Genomic DNA, 18040 nt, shown 5'->3' on the forward strand with positions numbered 1-18040 from the left:
CACAGCAAGCAGTAACAATGGGAATATTGGTTTTGCCGAGGTCTAACCGAGTCAGTAAACTGTGCCAGCGTGCTTTTAAATGCGCATTCTACCACCATTCTGCACTTGCTCAGCCTGTAGTTGAACAGCTCCTGACTACTGTCCAGGCTGCCTATGTACGGCTTCATGAGCCATGATATTAAGGGGTAGGCTGGGTCCCCAAGGATAACTATAGGCATTTCAACATCCCCAACAGTTATTTTCTGGTCTGGAAAGTAAGTCCCTTGCTGCAGCTGTTCATACAGGCCAGAGTTCCTGAAGATGCGAGCGTCATGTACCTTTCCCGGCCATCCCACGTTGATGTTGGTGAAACGTCCCTTGCGATCCATCAGTGCTTGCAGCACCATTGAAAAAGTACCCCTTGCGGTTTATGTACTCGCTGCCTTGGTGGTTTGGTCCCAAGATAGGGAAATGCGTTCCGTCTATAGCCCCACCACAGTTAGGGAATCCCATTGCAGCAAAGCCATCCACTATGACCTGCACATTTCCCAGAGTCCCTACTCTTGATAGCAGCAGCTCAGTGATTGTGTTGGCTACTTGGATCACAGCGGCCCGCACAGTAGATTTGCCCACTCCAAATTGATTCCTGACTGACCGGTAGCTGTCTGGCACTGCAAGCTTCTAGAGGGCTATTGCCACTCACTTGTGAACTGCGAGGGCTCCTCTCATCTTGGTATTCTTGTGCTTCAGGGCAGAGGAAAGCAAGTCCCAAAGTTCCATGAAAGTGCCCTAATGCATGCGAAAGTTTTACAACCACTGGGAATCGTCCCAGACCCGCAACACTATGCGATCCCACCAGTCTGTGCTTGTTTCCCAGGCCCAGAATCGGCGTTCCACAGCATGAGCCTGCCCCACTGCCACCAGGATGGCCAAACTGCGGGGGCCCGTACTTTGAGAGGTGCCCATGTCCTCATCACTCTCGTCACCGTGCTGCCATCACCTCCTCGCCTGCTTCTGCAGGTTCTGGTTCTGCATATACTGCATGATAAATGCGCGAGATGTTTACAATGCTCATAACTGCCGCAGTGATCTGAGCAGACTCCATGCTTGCTGTGGTATGGCGTCTGCAGGAGAGCAGGGTTGCAGGGGAAGCGATGGTTGGATGACCAGTTTTGCAGACCTCCTGCACCGTCTGCTGCCAGGACACAACAGCTGAGCGGACTGCATGCTTGCCCTGGTATGGAAAGACACGAGCAGCCAAGCAGAGTTGCAGTGGAAGAGGCCCTGCAAGACCACCAGGAGAGCAGAGTGCCAGCGGAAGCAGTGGATGACAATGGTCATACAGAGGACCTGTGAGGTGGATTCATAGCATCAGCAGAGCAGAGTGGCAGCGGAAGCGGTGGATGATGACGATGGTTAGCAGTCCTACTGCACCATCTGCTGAAAGCAGTATGCCACCCGCACAGAAAAAAGGCGCGAAACAATTGTCTGCCGTTGCTTTCACGGCGGGAGGGGCGACTGACGACACACACCCAAAACCACCTGCAACAATGTTTTTGCCCCATCAGGCATTGGGAGCTTAATCCAGAATTCCAACGGGCAGCGGAGACTGCGGGACCTGTGGGATAGCTACCCACAGTGCACCGCTCCGAAAGTCGACGCTAGCCTCGGTACTGCAGACGCACTCGGGCGACTTAATGCACTTAGTGCATTAGTGTGGGGACACACACAATCAACGGTATAAAATCACTTTCTAAAAAATCGACTTCTATAAATTCGACCTAATTTCATATTGTGTAGACATACCCTTAGCTTGAGTGTTAGCAGCACTCAAGCTTCAACCCATAACCCAACTGGCCAGCGAGCTCAAATTTAAAGCACTATTTAACTTAAGCTATAGATCTGTATGTGGACAGGAGTTGAGTTGGGGCACCACACAAGCTAACACTGCAGGAAAGACAAGTCCTATATCTTTAATAAGCTGCTGTTAAACGAACCCTCAAAACAATCCAAAATAAACAGAGTTCTATCATTTTTGCATCACCATTATAAAAGCTAAACAAGTTTTAGACAACTGGAAAAAACTTGGAGCATCAACTAGTATGAAAGAGGTGCTTAAATCATTTAGTATTAAAAAAATCCCACAATCTATGCCATTTCACTGTGTCAGACTTCTGAGAATTATCAGGTTTTACAATTTTAGATTAATTTTGAATCACCAATAAGCAAAGCTATTTATTCTACATTTCACCAGGTATCAGGGAAGAGGGGATTGATGTTGGCTGTACTCTTACTTCAAATAGCTTTCAGTCTGGGACAAAATGCGGTCCATCTCAGCGTCCTTTTTCTCATACAGTTCCTTCCCAACCCAGGGCAGAGATGACAGAAATGCAAACACATACCAGTCACATCGCACCTGCAGAGAACAAGGACAAATTTTTTTTTAAAAATTAAGTTCCATACTTTTAACAAGGAATTTCTCAAGAAACATCCTATTTTACTTGACAGGGATTCGAAAGAATAAGATCCTTTGACCAGCATGGAGAGAAAAGTGCAACTATACTTCAGTGCTAGTTCGCAGAGCCACCAGTACCCACAGGTGTGTTCAGCAGCTCTGCGTTTGAAAGCGTGAATGTATTTCAGCATGTGGATATCAGATTCATTCATTGGTCTCAGAGCAGCAGCCGTGTTAGTCTGTATTCGCAAAAAGAAAAGGAGGACTTGTGGCACCTCAGAGACTAACAAAGTACGCAAGTACTCCTTTTCTTTTTGAGATAGGTTCATGTTCATGACATTAAGTATCTGGATAACCACACTTAGGTTAAGACAAAGTGGTCAAGGTAGCATCTTTTAAATGAACCAACTTCTTAAAAGATTTAGATAATAGAAGATATTACCTTGCTCACCTCGTCTTGCTACTATCCTGGGACTGATATGAGTGCAACTACACTGCACACACACTTAACTTGGTACGGCAAAAATACTGTGCACCAGCACTATTAATTGTAATGATTGAGCAGTCAGCTGCGACTTTACTACGAAACAATCTTTATCTCTTACCAATATTTTAGATTAGAAGCAGTAAATACTTTTTTAAAAAAAAATCAATTTACTTGCCACTGTGTGTGTTCTTTGGCCAGTGAAACCAATCACTGACATACAGGTTTTGTTTCAAACACTGCAGGAAAGCATAATAAAATTCCATTGTCTGTTTTTAACACAGTCTCAGGATCTCATTATAAAAATAAACTAGTTTTTAACAATGTTAAAATTTTCGTTCAAATTGAAATTGACAATTGCTTTTCAAAACAGAACTATGCTTTAAAGAAATAGTCTGTAAAAATGGGCTCTTTCGTCACGAGTTCTCCCCTACGGGTGTATTCAAAAGCATATCTACCAACTTTCATACAGATGAGACCTGTATTCAATTATGACTTCTGTATCAATACAATTGTTTACTAACTTTCCGTTTATGTGAAGAGTCTGTTTAAAGGCAATGGAATTGCATGGGTGTCCCTGAGGCCCTCCTCTGGCCTGCAGAATCTTTACACTACTGATGATGATGCAGAAGCAGCAAAGCGCACAGTCTGACTCCCAGAGACCATGGTGGATCTGCATGGCTGGCAGTTAGAAAATAAAACGTTTTTCTTCTAAAATTGGGTCATAATTAATTTGAAAGTCACTGAGTGACAAAAGCCATTTTTAGAGTCATTTTTCAGATTAGATCAGTATTTTAAAGTTTCAAAACACAAACTTGGCAGAGTCTCACTGAGGATTACGTATACGCCAAATTGGAAAGTAAAGAAAGCTGCCTGAGCTGACCGACCGTAGAAGGGCCAAGGACTTTATTTTTTCTCCAGCTGCCACTGCTACCTTCTAGCCAGACTATGGAACTACAGTCAGCAACCCACTTGGGGAATTTACCATTGCACCAGCCCATTTTAACCCCTTACACTGCTGGTACTGTAAGTGCCTGGCTGTGAAAAATTCCTGATGGAATAGCAAGTCATCCACAAAGTAAAGACTCCTGTATTACCTGGGGCACGTCTTCCTCTTGAGTCACACTCACAAAGTTCTCAAACATGGCTACCATTGAAGGCGCAGCTATTACATGACAATTAACAAGGTCAGATAGAAAACGAACCTAATGAGGTAAAGAAAAGTTCTGATGTTATACATTTTTAAACTATTCTCTTGCAAGAACTTCGGCAAGTTTGAAGTAGTAAATCTGAGACCTGACAACAAATATAAATATTCATTCAGCTACTAAAACAAACTACTAGGCCAAAAAAAGTTACTAGCACTCGCCAAGTAGCACGAAGGAAGCATGCAGGGTAAAAAGAGTCCCTCCCTGAACAACTCATAAGCCTTGCCCCTTAAACTATGTAATAATATTCACTCTCTAAAAGAATGAATTCAAATTTTTATTTCTTTTGGGAGGATAAAATCTCTTGAACACCTCAGATCTTCTCCTAGTACATCTATGGAATACTGCATGTTGACTCTAGAACAGACCAGTTTCCACAGGATCACAATTAGAGACACCCTATTTCTGGCAGGTGTAACAGGAACAGCACATCAGGTTAAGGGGAAAGGAGCATAAGAGGTGAAAAAAATACTTACTAGATACACAGCTTCATTATACATATTGGCTTTCAAACATTCTTTGAGCTGACGAATCATGGCTTCTACAAATTCCCCACCAAAATTGTAGTTCCTGGCGTTCAGCAACCCAACTAGTGTTGTGTAAACAGTAAGCTTTTCGGGTAACAGACGTGCACTGATTTAAACGCAGAAAAGAAAGAATATTGCATCAGATGTTAACCTCTGTCATATGCCACCTGCCACAATTATACAACATCTCAGATTCTGGATAGGGTAGGTTAAACTTATCTATTTCTTGATCTAGTATAAGAAGTACAACCCAGACCATTAACTTTTCTTTAGATTTGTTTACTTTGCTCTGAAAAATACTCTCCAATGTTTTTAAACTACAATCCTATAGAGAATATAACTACTACTAAATTCAATTTCAAAATATTTTCCCTTCAATTCATTCCAGTGGGCGAGAACTAGATGGTTTCAAACTACTGGGTTCTAAAGCCTGCAGCAATTGTGCATTAATATCCGTCAGCGGTAGCCTCTGTCTCACGTTGAAGTTAATGTGAATTGGATAGAAGTTGTTATTGACAATAAAAATGGCATAAGAGCCTGGAATGGCATTTATTGGAAATTTTACAACACTTTATAGAGGTGTTTTGAGGACTATTTTATAAAGAGGCTTTGAAGTTTAAAAGCCACAAGAAAGCATCATTTTACAGAAGATTCACACCAAAACAATTTAATTTTAGTGAACCAGCAGCTGAACTTGAAAGGGTCGAAGTAGATTTTAGGATCATGGAGTCCTAAAACAATTTATGTAGGGTTTTTTAAAAAACTAAACTAGAGTAGAAATAAGGATTCTCACACTTTCTTTTCTCACCCCTTTCATATACATTTTTATATGAATACAACTAAGCAGTTGAAGAGCTAGAGGCTGTGAAGATTTGTATGCCCTACTAAACAAGTACTTTTTGTTTGCCCTTGTGTAATTCCTTTAAATACAGAGAAACATCAGGAATACATAAGAGACTTAACACCATTTTGCATTGCATATTTAAATTTAAAATTTAAACATAAGAAGGCTATTGCATCCACATGACTGATTTTAAATGGAAAGTGTTTAAGAAATTCAAAGGGATGGTTCCGATGATAATTTTAGGTCATCTCCTTAACTATGTTTTATATTCATGTGTACTTTTATACCCTGACATGTGCATTACTGCTGTGGGAAGCAAATTAACTGCTTGACTAAGATTGTAACTTGCATTACAATTCTCAGAAAAGCGTGGCTGTGATATCATTTGACCGCACATTCAATTCTAATTTCACTAACCCTGGAACTTAGCACCTCATCTTACACAAGATACAGAAAGTATAAGAAGTGCAACACCAAGGGCCAGAAGTGACAGCTTCATCTGAGGTGGCTCAGCATCAAGGCCCTCCCCTACAGACCCACACTACCAATAATGAAAGATGGCTTCCCGTGGTGGGGAGTAGGTTTGGGACCCTCTGTCTGCTTAACTGCTCTTAGAGCAGACTAAGTCCTTAAGAGAATGCAGTGTGCATACACAGTATGTTAGTTTTCCCTCCAGTTGTTACTGTTGCCAATATGAAGTATCAGTAATGTATGAGCTGTTCATATGAACATTTTAAATATGTGATATATGTTTGAAAAGCATTTAGTGTAGATAATACATCATCACCTGGCTCCACAAATCTTTTGCATACATACACTGTACAAAGAATTCTTAATATCTTGCTTTTGTAGTTCGGTAGATCTGCCTCCAAGACACCAGCTAGGCCTTCCAAGTTGCTCTCCAAAGAAGAAGTACTCTAAGAAAGGAGATAATTAGAAACCCATCACAACCAAATCAAGGGTTAGCCAGCCAACCCTTCAGTAACAAGACCGTTTGAATAGAAGACTATTTTATTGTGCTCTTATTCATAAAAGATAAATCTGGGTAAGAATAAAATTTTGCATTTTGTTTTTTAGTGGGAGTGAGTTTCAAATTTCATCTGGCTACACAAGATATTTTTAGTTTGCTGAAAGTAGACAGCAGATAAGTAATAAGACAAGAGAGTGAGCAATACCTCTTGAATTCCACACAGAACTGTTGAAGGTAGTCCATTTTTATTTCTTTGTTACTCCAAATCTATTGCAAATATATTAAGGGGGAGGACCATCCTAATCTCATTGAAATGTTTTTAAAAAGAGAAAAACTAAAAAGATCTCTTCAGTATCTATAGTCTGCGTCTTGAAACATACAGGGGCCTACCCTCCAAGTGAGATACCTGTGCTGCTATGCCCCCTGACATTTAAAGAAACAGAACAGTTGTGCACTGTATTTAATTGAACATTGCCAATTAGCTTTCCACAAAGGCATTTCTAAGGTTTTTACTATTTCAGCAATCTGGACAGCAGAAAAAGTTAGCGAACATACTATTCAAATAATTTCACCAGTGTTCAATAGACAATATATCTACGGAGTAGTATCCAGTTAGAGCTAGCAGAATATAATTAAAGTATGTATAGAAAACTGGGTGAAATTAAAATTAAATGACTATTTACAAACTCTAACTAGTCAGTCCTACTTACTACTTATTTTATACCTTCTTTCATTACCTGGCTTCATGCCATTTTTTCCTTCTCTATAATAGACTGGTCTTTTTCTGGAGCTGTCTTCAGTGTATTTCCCGTTTTCCCCTTCTCTCCCTGTCCACCCTCACTTTTTGATTCCCATCCATAGCAGTCTCCCCTGCATTTGGGATCTTCCTCTTATTCTATATTTTGTTTATACCTTCCCTCCATCAAAATCCCTCAATAAAAACCCTGCACTTCTCTTTCTGAATTTATTCCATCAATAATTTTTTCCCACTCAACACCCACTCACTACACTACTAAGCACTGATACAAAAGTCTCAATTCATGTACTAGACCGGGATGGGCAAACTATGGCCCGAGAGCCACATCCGGCCCTTCAGACATTTTAATCCGGCCCTTGAGCTGCTCCCGGGGAGCAGGGTCCGGGGCTTGCCCCACTCTGCCTGTGGCTCTGTGCGGCTCATGGAAGCAGCGGCATGCCCCCCTCCCGCTCCTATGCATAGGGTCAGCCAAGGGGCTCCGCAGCTGCCATTGGCCGGGAGCCATGGTGAATGGGAGGTGCAGAGGAGGCGCCTGCAGATGGGGCAGCATGCTGAACTGCCTGGCTGCCCCTCCGCATAGGAGCGAAATGGGGGACATGCTGTTGCTTCTGGGAGCTGCTTGAGGTAAGCGCCACCTGGAGCCTGAACGCCTGACCCCCTCCCGCACCCCAAAACCCTGCCCTGATCCCCCTCCCTGCCTCCAAACCCCTTGGTCCCAGCCCGGCGCACCCTCCTGCACCCCCAAACCCTCATCCCCAGCCCCCCCCCCCGAGCCTGTACCCCCAGCAGGAGCCCTGCCCCAGCCCAGAGTCCCCTCCCGCACCCTGAACTCCTCATTTCTGGTCCCACCTCAGAGCCCGCACCCCCAGCCAGAGCCCTCAGCCCCTCCTGCACCCCAACCCCCAATTTCATGAGCATTTATGGCCCACCATACAATTTCCATATCCAGATGTCGCCATTGGGCCAAAAAGTTTGCCCACCCCTGTAGTAGACAGAGGACTCTCAGAAGCATAAACTCTTACATCCAAGGATTCAAAACCAATAGCCCAACGTGTCATAAGAAATTGCTACTCATACCTTCTCTCCCACTCTGCATATTAAAGATTCCAGTCTCTCTTCAATTTCAGATGGCTCAGATGTTCTCCTCCTTTTGTGAGGTTGTCCTCCTGTTTCAATACATTCATGAAACCAAGAATACCAGTTAAATAATTCCTTGACTGCTTTAAAAAAAAATTCTGAATAATTCTGTCAGCCTCCGCTCATGTTCCAGTTCTGTACTATAATAAAAAACTACCCACAAGACATTCAGGTATTGCCATTATTTAAGACAGACCCAACAAACATGAAAAACAAAGCTAACATTATTTAAAACATATCCAGTTTCTGTAGACATTTTATTCACAGTTACTCAAGTCCTTTTCACCCTCTTATTTGAAAAAAGTTTTTGGAAGTGTATTTCTGCTAAAGTGGCAAGATACAGTATTGGTGACACATGTAGAGTGAAGTTAAACACATGTTATAGAGTTAGCAATACCTAAGTACTGTTCATCCGAAGTACCATATGGGATTATCTGGCACCAAAGATAACATGAGAACATGCCTAAGCAAAGATGCTCATGTAGCCTTTTACTTATCATGGTTTTTATTTTGGAAAAAAGACTAGACAAGCAAGCAAGCACTAAAGACCTTTTGGAGTCAATTTTAGTTAAACTCAGTGCTCAGGTCAGAGCCGAAAATGTTGCTAGAAAAAGCAGTAGATTCTCTGTCTGTAGGATTGCACCAAGTTAACCATATATGCCCCAAAAGCTGCCTCTATTCTATATATGTTCTTATCACACTGTCATCACCAGGGCATTAAGTGACATGACTGATGGATATCACATGTGGTTCATTTTCTCACCATGTCCCCGGGGAAGAACTGTACATACCATGTACTTTGTTTTAGTAGAGTTTAATCTGTTTTAAAAGCTGCATACTGGTGGTAGAGAAGGCAAGGTGGAAACAGTGCCCCTTGCAGCTAGAGCAATGGTAGTGAAGTCTGTAATGGTCCTTAGTTCCTATGGGAGTTCAGTGACCAGCCTGGAACTGGCCACTGAGAAAGTCTGCATCCTGCACAGATGAATCTTCCCCTTATGGTAGTAAAGAACGGGACCGAGAGACTTTTTCCATTGGACCATATGAACTGGAACCATAAACTCTCTAAACATTAGATCTCACCAAATGAGGGTCAATCCATCCTCATCATCGTATCCACTCATACTTCACACCTGAACGTAGCCATTATATGAACAACATACAGACATTGACATATGAGGGTACTTGGACCTGTTAACCTTTTACCCCCAATTGGGGATATTGCAGATTATGTATTCCTTACACCATCCGATCCTAAACCAAACTTCGTACCCCTTGATAATCTGTACCTTATTCCCTTATAAAATAAAAAAAGGTACAGTGTGTGGTTAACATAATCTTAATAAAATTCTTAATTCTAGTGTGCCAAGGGAGTGAAGCTGTTAACCACAGTTCTCATGCCTGAGCTTTTTAGCTGATCTTTTAGACATGTTGGGCCCAGGTCATTAAGCACCTTCAAGATAAAAGACCTTGATGTGACATTCTCTAAGAAGCCAGTGTAGAGTGCAGGACAAGTTCAATGTGCTCCCAGTAACCTGTGTTGTAGCGTTCTCTACTAGGTGGACTGATGGCTTTATGTCCAGGTATATCGTATTAGTGTCAGCAAGGAATCCAGGAGCATCGCTAACCTACAGACTGACAGTCTGATCAGTTGTGAGTGCGTACCTTTAACAAAAAGATCGCCCCCTGGCTGCAAATTATCCAAAGTGAACACCATACTCTGTCTTGCTTGGGTTCAGCTTCAGCCAGCTGTTCACGTATCACCAAACACTGGACTATCTTGGTGATAGTAGCATGGCTGTATGCAGTGAAGAATAGGTAGAGGTGGTTGTCATATGCATATTGCTGGCACTTGAATCCAGTCATCTCACCAATTTACCTAGCAGCTGCACATACAACTGAAATGGGGAAACCGAGGTCGCCCGTTTGTTTGCAGGCATGACAGCAGATCCTTGCTGTTTGGGAAGAAATCCTAAGCGTGCACTCCTTTTCAGTGAAGCAGAATGCTAGTTCTTCACAGTGCTTAGTGCTGGTGTGGGCTGTAGGCCCTCAGTACAAGTGGTTTAGCTCCTTAAGACATGATTTGACAGGTTCAGCAGAGACTGACAGGAAGGTTCTTGGGGCTGGTAACACAGCCTCAGCATAGGCTGGCAGGAATTCTTTGTTTTCCACCTTCTCGCCATCTAATGCAGGTTATCAAAAAACTGTGTGGTGATGGGGAGGAAGGGGACATTTGGGGCCAGCATATTGATGGTTGAGGCTACTATACAATGATTCACCATATTCAACTCCTGAATGACAATCTGCTAGCACGCTCCCCTGTGCCTATACACACCCGCACTGCAATCAGATAGGCTTTGCACAGGTCTAGACTAGTGGATCCCGATGTAGATTACTAGGCCACATACAGCAAGCAGGTGGAGGCAGAGACAGTTTAAAATGTTTTTAAAAGGGTATAATGCTATTCAAAGCTGCTGTTCCTATGCCATTAAGCAAAACAGATTAGCAAAAGTAACGTTCTTGGCATCTAGCTTGTGTCCACTACTTCATAAATCAAGAGAATATAACAGGCAATGCCATCGGACTGGCAATCACCTAATTTTTGTAAGCAATGACCTTCCAGAACATTAAAGATCACAAATTAATGCTCCGGAAAGAGAAACATGAACTCAATTTATTGTAGCAGGTGAGAAGCAATGAACGGAGACACTCTAACAAAGCAGCTTGCATCGCTAAGGGCAGGTTTTCACTTTGGGGAGATACACCCACCGGAGAAACCAAAGTAACCCCCCCCCCCCCCCCGGGTGCGGGGGCCGGGTCCTGGCTGCGGCGCGCTCGCGGCCTTTTCTCCCAGGCGCCCTGCGCGAGGGAGCGGCGGCTGTGGCTCCGCGCTAAGCCTCCAGCCGGGGGGGGGGGGGCGGCAGGCGAGCGGGGGGGGGGGGAACGGGGGACGAGCGGGGGGGGGCGGCGCCGGCGCCCCGCACCAGAGCCCGGCCGGGAAAGGGGGCGCGACACGCTCCGCTCCCGGCCACAGCGGCCGCCCCGCCCCCGCCGCCCGCTTTGTCCGCCTCGGAGGCGGCGCGGGACGAGCCGGGCCCGGGGAGAGCCGAGCAGAGTCCGGCCCCGCCCCGGGCGCTTCCCCCCAGCCCCGCGGGTCCCGGCCGGGCCGAGCGCGGCACCCCGCCCCCCGGGCCGCCCCCCGGGCCCCGCCGGGCCCGCCCCGCTCACCATCGTTCTCGTCGCTGTGCCGCCTGCGCGACATGCTGGCTGGCGGCCGGGCCGGGCCGGGCCGGGCCGGGCGGGGCGGGGGGGCGGCGCGAGGCGGGCGGCGCTGAGCACAGGCCCCGGCAGCGCCGTCTCAGTCCAGCTTCCGCCCAGCCGCGCCCGCGAGCTGCTTCCGGGGCAAAGGGCGGCGGGAGAGGGGTGCCCACACCCCGCCCTTCCTTCCTTCCTTCCCGCCGCGGGACCACTTCCGGGGCGGGCCGGGCCGGGGGACCACTTCCGGGGCGGAACAGCAACGCGGGAAAATGGGCCCGATCCTGCCCGGCCCGGGACGCCCCCGGCTCCCACGGGCCCAATCCCGAGGCGCTCTCAGCGCCCGATCCGGCGGTGCCCGAAGCCGGTGAAGGCGGGAAAGCGCCCGGCGGCAGCTCGTCCGCTCCGCGCGGGGCGTGGTGGGTCGCGTGGAGCGCAGAGCCCCGGGGCGGGCGTCGGCCGGGCTCGGGCGGCCCGGGCCATCGGGGCGGCGGGGCGGCGTGAAGCCCGCGGGAGGGGAAGCGGCTCTCGCGTCTGCCCAGGGCCTGGCGCTCCGCGGGCTCCGGGCCACCTGCCGGCCCGGGTCCGCTCACAGCGGCGGGCTGGCGGGGCGGCTTGGGCCCGGTGGCGGCGCGGGCGCGGGGCCGCTGCCGGGACTGTGAGCGGCGGGGGTGCGGCCGGCGCCTCTTGGCGCCCCAGGCCCGATCCTGCGGGACCCCCAGCGGCGCCCGGGCCAGGCCCCGATCCTGCCCTCAGCGAAGCCAGCGTCCTCGCTCCTGCTGGCTCCGGTGGGCCCGATTCTGAGCCCCCGCGAGGCCAGCGCCGCCGCCAGGGCCGAGGAGCGGGGCAGCGGCGGGTGGCGACGGGAGCCCAGGGCCGGAGGCAGGTGGCAGAGCCCCCCCGGGCCCTGTGCGGGCGGGCGCAGCTGGGGGCACGGCCCCCTCGCTCGGGGCCCAGGCGCCCCATGCCGCTCGCACCCCGCCAGCGCCCGGACAGACTGAGCCGGAGGGCTCACTTCAGGGCTTGGCCTGGAGTCTCCTGGAATCGGCTTCGATGTCCCGGGGACCACTGACCGCCATCCCCGAGATGTTAATAGGAGATTTTAAGAAAACGACATGGTGTCGTGTTGGGGGGAATGTCTCCCGGAATAGCTTCAGTCAGAGTTGGCGACCCTACTAAACCGTCGGGTTCCCGCCACGCCTTATAGCGTTTGGTGCGAGCATTTCTGTTCCTGTTGCCCATGGGGATGGGCGCAGCGGGTTTAGACACCCCGAGCGCTGTCTGGCTCCTGCGCTGGCCCTGGCCGCGGCCGCCACGGGTGGGCGGTACACACCGCAGGAGGGTGCTCCCACACAGCCGAACCCCACGGTCAGCGCGTGAAATGCCGTCACAGAAACGCTCCTGGCCCAGTCCTCTCAGCTCTTTAGGCACCTGACTCTGATTGAAAGGATTGGAAACTGGGCTCCTAAATGCCATTGAGGAGCTGGGCCATTGTTACTAGTTTGGGTGCAATCATGCAAATGTATCCATGTGGGAGACTCTCTGGGCTTTGTAAATCTTTAATTAGCTGTCCAAGGGCCCAGGAAAAGTCAGTTGCCTGTAAGAGCATGGACATGCTGTTGTCATGTAAAAATCGAACAAGGAATCGTACCAGGAACCAGGTGATACCTCAACGCAGGTGTAGTCAACAGGTGGACCGCGGGCCAAATCCAGACCACCAGATGCTTTCAAACAGACCCCAAAATCTTTTTATTTCCTTATTGACTACCCCTGCCTTAAAGTGTTCACACTATTCAGGGAGTGGCCTCTTGGATTTCATACTGCAAATGGAATTACAAATTTAAAACTAAAAGAAAAGGAGTACTTGTGGCACCTTAGAGACTAACCACAAGTCCTCCTTTTCTTTTTGCGAATACAGACTAACACGGCTGCTACTCTGAAATTTAAAACTGTCTCACAATCTGTTCAATGTATGTTATTCACTGAAAAAAATAGAGCTGGTTGAACTTTTCCCCCACAGAACAGTTCTCCATTGAAAAATGCAGTTTGGTCTAAAAACATTTTGGGGAAACGTGTACATTTTCAACAGCAAAGTGTCAAATTATTTTGGCTTTCTTGATTTGATGTCAAAACATTTTGCTTCAGTGAGGTAAAAATATTTCATAATGACTTCCTTGTTTTGTTATATTTTGTTCTGACATTATACATTAAATATATTTCTATATTATATTTCACATTTTAGATTATACTATCGTGTTTCAACATTATCAAAAACAAAATGTTCTGAATCAAAAAAATTTGGAATTTCCATTCTGTGAAAATGTTCAAAAACTCGTCTTTTTGTTCTAAAACAAATTTCAGAATGTTGCCATGTCCTGCTGGATGGAAATTCCCTTTTCTGGCCAACTCTACTGAATGCATTTCATACTGTGTGTGTCGTGAAAGTCCCCTATGGTACAGAACATCCCCTGGCAGGGCAAAACTTGAATTCTTGTTGCACTCCAGTAGAAAGCTCTGGAAGAGGAGCAAGATGGACACAAGGAGGCTAGAGACACAAGAAGTACATGCATGTTGGTGTCATAGATATGACACATTTCCTCTCTCTCTCATTGTAGTAGTTTTACATGGTTCTGGTTTACTTGTACAAATAGTAACGCCATCAAGATGAGCAGTTCATAACTGTTATTTTGTCAGTATAGTTATTGTAAAATTGTGAATTGTAAATTGTCCCTGAAGTGAAGTGTTTCCAGGATAGAGGTGTGAGATGAGACATGTTTCCTCCAGTACAGAGAGAGCAGAACCATCTGCCTACCAGGGAAGATCAGAGAGAAGAGGGAAATCCATAGCCTGCGATGCAGTATTTAGCATACGGCTCAGTCACACTCTCCAATGAACTGGTCAGGGTTTTTGAAACCATGATTATTTCTGTATACCGCTACCCAGCAAAGTTTGTGAGATAGGAAGAGATCATGAGGACTTACTGTTCTGAACTTAGTTGAAAGTTTCTGTCTCTGAAAGCCTGTCATAAAGATCTCCAGACAGCTATCTGGTAACTTCTGTGAACACTGTTTTTATAGTCTTAAGTTCTTAAAAGATTAAGGCTTTCTGCTGGTTGACTTTTTTGCTGTTGTAGGGCAGTGACAAAGGCTGCAAAGACAGGTTTCAGAGTAACAGCCGTGTTAGTCTGTATTCGCAAAAAGAAAAGGAGTACTTGTGGCACCTCAGAGACTAACCAATTTATTTGAGCATGAGCTTTCGTGAGCTACAGCTCACTTCATCGGATGCATACTGTGGAAAGTGTAGAAGATCTTTTTATACACACAAAGCATGAATAAATACCTCCCCCCACCCCACTCTCCTGCTGGTAATAGCTTATCTAAAGTGACCACTCTCCGTACAATGTGTATGATAATCAAGGTGGGCCATTTCCAGCACAAATCCAGGGTTTAACAAGAACGTCTGAGGAAGGTGGGGGGGGGGAACAAGGGGAAATAGGTTACCTTGCATAATGACTTAGTCACTCCCAGTCTCTATTCAAGCCTAAGTTAATTGTATCCAATTTGCAAATGAATTCCAATTCAACAGTTTCTCGCTGGAGTCTGGATTTGAAGTTTTTTTGTTGTAATATCGCAACTTTCATGTCTATAATCGCGTGACCGGAGAGATTGAAGTGTTCTCCGACTGGTTTATGAATGTTATAATTCTTGACATCTGATTTGTGTCCATTTATTCTTTTACGTAGAGACTGTCCAGTTTGACCAATGTACAAACTTCAAATCCAGACTCCAGCGAGAAACTGTTGAATTGGAATTCATTTGCAAATTGGATACAATTAACTTAGGCTTGAATAGAGACTGGGAGTAGCTAAGTCATTATGCAAGGTAACTTATTTCCCCTTGTTTTTTCCTACCCCCCCCCCCCACCTCCTCAGACGTTCTTGTTAAACCCTGGATTTGTGCTGGAAATGGCCCACCTTGATTATCATACACATTGTAAGGAGAGTGGTCACTTTAGAAAAGCTATTACCAGCAGGAGAGTGAGTTTGGGGGGGGGGGGGGCGGAGGGTGAGAAAACCTGGATTTGTGCTGGAAATGGCCCAACTTGATTATCATACGCATTGTAAGGAGAGTGATCACTTTAGATAAGCTATTACCAGCAGGAGAGTGGGGTGGGGGGAGGTACTTTTTCATGCTTTGTGTGTATAAAAGATCTTCTACACTTTCCACAGTATGCATCCGATTAAGTGAGCTGTAGCTCACGAAAACTTATGCTCAAATAAATTGGTTAGTCTCTAAGGTGCCACAAGTACTCCTTTTCTTGCTGCGAAGACAAAGACTGCCTTTAGCAATGTCTGTCTCTAGTGTGCTTTTATTATTTTGAATGTATAGTATTGATAATATGTTGTTTGCTGTGTATGTTTGATCAGAATATATACAAATCTGTGTTTTGCCTGCGTCTTCCCTAGATCACACAACAGGATTTATGCCTAACTGCAGGGACACAGCAATGATACCTTCTTCTGTGCTGCTGGATGGAGGAGAAGAAGTGGAGTGCTGTATTTTAAGATTTCCAGATCTGGACTTGAAAGATCCTCTTCCTTTGACAGCGAAAAGCAAACTCAAAGCGGAATCAGATACCAGTGTGAGAAAGAAGTATGCATTTGCAAAGAAGAAGGTACATTTTAGTATAGTACTTTGTTGTGTATGTTCATAATGCAAGTTATGCAACTGCACAATTTCTTTATCTTGTCAGAACTTGCTTTACTGTGTTCCTATCTCAATCCTGCTACACTCTTAATTCTTGTTATAGTAATAAATTAAAAGTAATTTGGCTCTATTAGTATCATATTTAAATTTAAGGCAGTGGCTCTCAGATTACCATACCCCTTTCAGGGGTATGATTTGTCTTGTGTACCCCCAAATTTCACCTCACTTAAAAACTACTGGCTTACAAAATCAGACATAAAAATACAAAAGTATCACAGCACATTTGTTACTGAAAAGTGGCTTACGTTCTCATTGTTACTACAAAATTATAAAATAAATTAATTGGAATATAAATATTGTACTTACATTTCAGTGTATAGAGCAGCATAAACACGTCATTGTATGAAATTTTAGTTTCTACTGACTTTGCTAGTGCTCTTTATGTAGCCTGTTGTAAAACTAGGCAAATATCTAGATGAGTTGTTGTACCTCCGGGAAGACCTCTGCGTATTCCCAGAGTTATGCAAACCCCTGGTTGAGAACCACTGCTTTAGGGCAAATGGGGATGTAACTGGTATAATGACCTGATTCAGCAAAGCACTTAAGTATGTGCTTAAATTTAAGTGCTTTGCTGAATAGGTAGGGATTTTAAACTCTTGCTTAAAGTTTAGCATATGTTTGTGGAATTGGACCTAAGAGAGGATGTAAGTGCGTTAAAGAACTGTCACCGGTTTGCTGCTGCAGGATAAATGAAAAGGTGAATCTGAAACATAGAATTCAAACATAGAGAAACTCTCCACTTGAAATCTAGTCAGTTTAAAGAAAAAAATTGATTAAAAGTTTCCAATCTGCCTCTGATTCCTCCTGCCAATTTTTGCAGGTGTGGAGCAATATTTTCTTATTTTTTTAAAAAAATTTCCATTTTAATGTTGCTGTATGAAAGACTCAAATATTCACTGCGGTCGAGGTCCTCTGGTGGAACAGTGAAATGCACTTTACATACAGTGATTCTGCCTCTCCAGAGTAAACAATAGCAACTGATTATAGTGAAACAGACTGTTACACAGAGTACTGTCAAATACACTGACAAAGTAGAGAGAAATATTTTGTCTTTAATCACTAGGTTGCATGCAACAATCATGGGTGGGAAAGACACTCCTTATCAGACAGAAATATGACACATTAAAGGAATAGTTTTGTTTTAATAATGTTATTCCCCACTTTTGTACCTAAAAACTGGTGTTTGTATGTGAAACAACATATTCAAAATGGTCTGCAAGGATGCTCACTATATTTCCAAGGCTAAACCAAATGTATTGCATCGCTTAGCTACAGTAAAACCGAACAGTGCTGAAAAGCTAAGCGTGCAGAGAATGCCTCAGCAATAATTGGAGCATAGACCTCCTGTTCCAACTGAGCAAATGCAGGTGATCAAAATGTTGATCTGAGGAGTGTGGGTTTTTTCACAATCATTTAAAAGCTACAGGGGGCATATTTAAGGCTCCCAGCTGAGGGCTCAGCTCTGCTCAGACACAAGGACATGCACTGCCGGCTATCTTCCGATACCATCTGCTACACTTACTCAGACACTAGGTTGCTGAATGTACATAGTATGTGGTGTGGCACCATGCACATATCTATGTACACATCTCCCCAAATGGCCATGTGTGACAGAGTCCCCCAAAATAGGAGGCAGAGAGGGTTGTGACTCCTGAAGTGAC

At 45.3% G+C, this 18040-nt stretch overlaps 2 protein-coding genes across 4 annotated transcripts in view; one reads left to right on the plus strand and one right to left on the minus strand.

The window, feature by feature from the left end:
- NCBP1 (nuclear cap binding protein subunit 1) overlaps positions 1–11659 on the minus strand; it is a 58885-nt gene extending 47226 nt beyond the window's left edge. Inside the window, exons 1-6 of the mRNA XM_074953708.1 lie at positions 11587–11659; positions 8302–8390; positions 6314–6414; positions 4603–4759; positions 4016–4123; positions 2274–2395 (exon numbers count right to left, since the gene is read on the minus strand). Coding sequence (XP_074809809.1) covers positions 2274–2395; positions 4016–4123; positions 4603–4759; positions 6314–6414; positions 8302–8390; positions 11587–11620 — 611 coding nt within the window. The 5' untranslated portion in view covers positions 11621–11659. The remainder of the gene's footprint in view (positions 1–2273; positions 2396–4015; positions 4124–4602; positions 4760–6313; positions 6415–8301; positions 8391–11586) is intronic.
- A 184-nt stretch (positions 11660–11843) lies between these two features.
- Positions 11844–18040, plus strand: part of TSTD2 (thiosulfate sulfurtransferase like domain containing 2) — a 28854-nt gene continuing 22657 nt past the window's right edge. The window contains exons 1-3 of one of the 3 annotated variants that reach the window (XM_074953710.1): positions 11844–12032; positions 15356–15494; positions 16079–16287. In XM_074953710.1, coding sequence (XP_074809811.1) covers positions 15488–15494; positions 16079–16287 — 216 coding nt within the window. In that variant the 5' untranslated portion in view covers positions 11844–12032; positions 15356–15487. Of the gene's footprint in view, positions 12033–13964; positions 14184–15355; positions 15495–16078; positions 16288–18040 lie in introns of those variants that run through there. The other 2 variants (XM_074953711.1, XM_074953709.1) reach the window with 2 other exon arrangements.

Source organism: Natator depressus, chromosome 5 (assembly GCF_965152275.1).
Source record: "Natator depressus isolate rNatDep1 chromosome 5, rNatDep2.hap1, whole genome shotgun sequence".
Classification (NCBI taxonomy): Eukaryota; Metazoa; Chordata; order Testudines; family Cheloniidae; genus Natator; species Natator depressus.